This window comes from Montipora foliosa, unplaced genomic scaffold (assembly GCF_036669935.1).
Source record: "Montipora foliosa isolate CH-2021 unplaced genomic scaffold, ASM3666993v2 scaffold_407, whole genome shotgun sequence".
Lineage (NCBI taxonomy): Eukaryota > Metazoa > Cnidaria > Anthozoa > Scleractinia > Acroporidae > Montipora > Montipora foliosa.
In genome coordinates, this window is record NW_027179709.1 from 262,501 (window position 1) to 267,500 (window position 5,000).

Sequence of the window (5,000 nt, forward strand, 5' to 3'; positions counted from 1 at the left end):
TTTACACTAATATTCCAAATTTTGTAACATCTTCAGGTGTCCTAGAATCATACTACAGTGATCATAAGCCGTTGTTTATTTCATTGAAAACTGAGTGAGAATTTCCATTTTTTAAAATAATAACTTTATCATACAGTATAATACATAATATTTAAAAATATTAAAATGTTAAAAAGTGCCACTTTGCAATACATATCCTTACCATAATGCATATATACACACAGATAAATTCACCAAAACCACCATCAAACAAGACAGGGAGCCCTCCAGGCTGGCATCCCTGTCTTAAATTTGCTAAAACCTGAGCACACAAGGCAGGTAAGTTTTAAATACGTGTATATCCACCCAAAACAACTAAAGGGGCTGTATACTAGCTATTAGAATTAAAATGTGATTTTAGATAAAGATTATTTATCTTACAATAACATTTGTCTCTTAATTTGCAGATGAAAGACTACACCAGGTGGAACCAAAAAAAAAAACAGAGATGTATTCAACACTAAGAGGCAGATGTCTTTGGATTGCAGCTAAGCAATATAAACTGATCCTTTTACACTGATTAATTCAAGGCATTTTCAAAGAGCCAAAGATGATATCAACTTCCAAGACATGTGCTGTTTGCACTGATGTTAAATCACCATACAGCAGTAACAAGGTCAAAAAGATTTGTGGAATGAAATTAAAGTGCTTGCTCATGGCCATGGATGTCTATTCCTGATTTCAGGACACTGCAAGACAAAATTTGTTATCAAATTATGACAACACTCTTAACTGAATACTGTGTATTGCAAATCATATCAGCATCTGGTACATGTGGTTACTGCAGCTGAGAAACTTAACCGATGTCAAACTACCAAACACTGGATGCCAGAAGTGTAAAACGAAACTATATAGTATAACATTGGTAATTAATGCAGACGTCTGATTTCAGGATATTGCAAAAAGGAATTTTACTGTTGTGGGATCATTCCTTGCTGAATACTGCCCCCTTCAAAGGAACAAACCTGGTTGCCTTCCAAAGTTTTTATCATGATGAGTGACATGTTCTTGGTAAAACCACTATGAGGAATTTGAATGTTATAATACAGGGACAGTGAAAACCTATCCGACAAAAAAAAATACAGTATGCCTTGCAAAATGGAAAAAAACAATTTATAACTTCTACTACAAATTGTTCAAAGACAGTTCAACATTATTTGCTACAACCTGCCTTAAGTGTGCTATATAGAACATTAAATTACAATTATTAAACCCAAACAAACAATAAATATAAATATGTCAGAAATTGTTTGATGATATGTTTTCCTCCAGTTGTCAAAGAAAAATGTCAAGAAATGTTTTAATTGCCCCTTTAAAAACACATGCAACCTCAAAAGTGAAAGTTTCAAGTTTCAAGTTTTATTAAGTTTTCCAAACAAAATTACATATAACTTTAATACCCCTGCTCTCCCTCCCCAGCCCAAAAGAAAAATCTTTTTGTGTTAACAAAACATTATTGGCTTCACTACAATACTTTTAATTCACTACTAGGACAATAGTAAGATTTGGAAGAACTTCTATATAGAAAAATACAATTTACCAAAAGCCAGAATTGCCTAAATGAATGCAAGTGTTTTCGCCAACTTGGTAAAATGCAGGTTTTTACTAGCAGCTTTTTACTGTATTTTAAACTTTCTTGAATGTTTCGTAACTGGCTAAAAAATAACAAAATGTTGTCTTCTAGTATTTTTTTAATTCTGTAGAAAAAAATACATCCCTTTCTTCTCGCAGTTTAGTTGCGCATGCAGGTCAAAAAACCCCTTTCGACCTCCTTTCGACCCCATTATCTCCAGGCCAGGCTCCTTTTGTTCAGCTGACCATAACAACCGCGGCCTCTATAGACTACAATGTCTCAACCCCGCCCCCCCATTACATGACATGCGCAGGAATAAACAACGTGCTAAGCAGCGTCTACTCCGTGTCTTCTCGTTCACTCGTGCTCAAGATGGCTACAAATTCCCCAACGAAATCTGCTTCATCCAACTCCTACAAAGATGTTCAGGGATACATCCATGCAGTTTCTAAAGTACAAATACCTGCCAATCCAAAGTCTTCTAGATATTTTGACTTCACCATTCGAGAAAACCACGAAGAACGCGAGTGATCTGTTTCACGCCAGAAATCAAAGATGAGCTGAAACGAAGGGAGGAAGCAAAACTCCCCTACTTCCCTCAAAAATATCAGTCCACAAAAAAGAAGATACGGCGAAGGTGTAGAATACAGAATGAATAAGTACTCCAGAATCGAACAACCTAAAAACTTAGCGTTTCAATGGAAAACATCGAACACCGATGAAAGTGACACCTCTGTGACACAACTTCTCCAAAGTGCACCAAATGGTCAATCTGTCGGACTGAAAGCTAAAGTTCTATTCAAAGGAGATACGGAGACTGTCTATTCAAAACACGCGAAAAAAGACCTCACCAAATGTGACCTTGTTGTTGCTGACACTACTGGAGCAATCACTGTAACTCTGTGGGAAAGTCAAATCGCCGAAGTTGAACCGAACGGCTGTTATCACTTCAGGGAACTTAAGCTGAACTGCTACAACAAAAAGTATCTCGGTTCTTCCACAAAAACCATGATTGAAAAATGCGAAGACATCGACATTCCAGATACCATTACCAGTGAGGCTGTAAACCTAACACCAAATCAAAAGGCCAAGAAGAACATCACCGGAACTATATTGGCTATCGAAGTAAAGAAGATCTACATTTGCATAAATTGCAAATCCAAAATTCAGGATGCTCCTGACACAGCTCTTGTCAAATGTCCCAATTGTAACTTAAAAATCAAGAAGTGTGAATTGATATCCACCACAACAGCCAACATCATGATAAAAGATGAAAAAGGTGAAAATATGGGAAGATTCTTCTGTCCCCATGCTGTGCTAAGAAATTTATTTCAAGCCATAGCTAGTGCCCCAGGATTCAACATGGACAAAAACATTGACACTTTATCCGCGAACATAATGGAAGAAACTCTTCTTAATGTCAGCCTCTTGTCTTTTCAAGTAATAATGGAAGACAAAATTGTAAAATCAATTGACCTTGGTGATACTGAGTGATATTCACACAATACTGGACGATAGAACAACAAGATATAACAGGTTACTGCTCATATAACAACTGTTTTGTGGTTGATAGTTCACTTCGTGCATTCTTTGCACAAAGAAGGGAATTAAACAAATGTTTTGCACTTTATGTCCTGATTATTTCATTTCTTAATATTCTTTTCAATGAGCAGTACACAAATGTTTTGAACTTGCACATACTCAGTTGCCAGAGCACCTCCGCAGAGACTTCTCCAATTGTTGTTACTGTTGTTGTTTTACCATTATTTGGTAATACTACTGTTATTGTTAATGTTTCATTGTTCAAAGGATCTATCATAAGAAATCTTAATGACACAAAAGAAACAAATATTTTACTTTCTTTCTTAGTATTTTCATGATTTCAGGTTTATTCCAAATTTTAAATCAAAGTTCTACCACCTGCATGTAATCCTAAGATTTGTTATTGTTGCTTTGCCATTGGGTAATTTTCAATGTCCACTATTAGATTACCAACTTGCTTGTATATAGACAGCACAAGAAGCACAATATCAACATAGGATGCATCATTATCCACCTCTATATCAGACTAAGAGTACACTACTCAGTTTCAAGTTACCATTTCGATGTTCATGTTGTTTCTCATTTTCAAATAAAGTGATACTGAATAACTTCAATTATTAATGTCCATAATCAGCCGCATCATTTCACTTTGTTGTTGTTGAAACTGACGTTGCTGGTCAATGCTCGCCTGTAGGCGTTTTTGATCCAAATCGTGTTGCTCTTTTTTCAATTGAAGTTCCTCAAGTTCAAGTTCCTGGTCTTTTTCCGCTTTTTTGGACAGGAATAACATGGTCTCGCTGCCACTTCTCCGTTCTCTTTTCTTTACTTTTAGCTGATCATTTTCATCGGAATGTCTCTTCATCGTCTCCGACACTTTCTCGAGTGCTTTAAGTCTCATATCTGTGGCCTTTGCCCTCTCTTTCTCAGCCTTTCCTTTCACACATTCGTCGTCCTCTTTCATTTCTGCATCAGCTGTTTCTTCGAGCGCTAAAATTTCTTCCACCAAGTTTTCAAATTCTGTGGGCTCGGGCGGCGCGATGCCCGAGCTCCTTTCCTCAGCTCTCAATTTCTTTTTGATTCGGTTAATTAAAATACCCACATGTTCCCTCACGGACCTTTTGTCCACAGCAAAGACAGGCTTGGGACAGGTATTCAAAGTGTTGGCTATTCTATCCCAAATTTCGCTTCTTTGCGACGAACCCTTTCTTGTTTTGTACGGATTGTCGGAAACAACCTCTCTGCATAACAGGATATCGTGCTCGCTTGTCCAGTACATCACATTACTGCGTGAAAAAAAAAAAGAAATCTGTTTTAGTTTGTTTTCAACGAAGATAAACTTTAAACTCACTTTAACCTTATATTTAAGCAGGACGGGAAATTGAATCTTCTAATAAACAAAAATTAGACTTACTTGCCAGTTCTCGACTTTTGTATCGAACTCGGCGGGTCTGCGTGTTGTTCATTCATCATAGCGCGGTAAACAATTGACCTACAGTAGGCAAATTAAAATGTTTTTTTGGTATTTTTTTACAACAAATGACATTTTTACGGACTTAGGAAAACAGCTTTGCTTGTAAAGAAGAAAAAGTAAATTTAATTCTAGGTCAAATTGCGGAGAAACTACTCACGTTTTCTCGAAACGCTGCAAGTGCAAACCTTGTGCTCTGAACGTGAAGAAGACGCGTTGTCGTTTAGCGCCAAGCATGCGCAGTGACGCACTGTGTGAACAAATTACTTCCGGTGACGTTTTAGGTTGCATCGCGTTCTGCTTCGTAAACTCCCTATTGTGAAAGATCATAACGGAGCTCCTCGCCTTGAGATGCCACGGGACCATCCACGTCTGGTT

General features: G+C 37.1%; 1 protein-coding gene across 1 annotated transcript in view; it reads left to right on the forward strand.

Annotated features, from left to right (window-relative positions):
- LOC137988114 (uncharacterized) overlaps nucleotides 1-5,000 on the forward strand; it is a 14,655-nt gene that overhangs the window by 7,108 nt on the left and 2,547 nt on the right. Inside the window, exons 2-3 of the mRNA XM_068834170.1 lie at nucleotides 3,131-3,148; nucleotides 4,948-5,000. The exon at nucleotides 4,948-5,000 is cut by the window's right edge and continues 2,547 nt beyond it. Of these exons, the coding sequence (XP_068690271.1) occupies nucleotides 3,131-3,148; nucleotides 4,948-5,000 (71 nt within the window). The remainder of the gene's footprint in view (nucleotides 1-3,130; nucleotides 3,149-4,947) is intronic.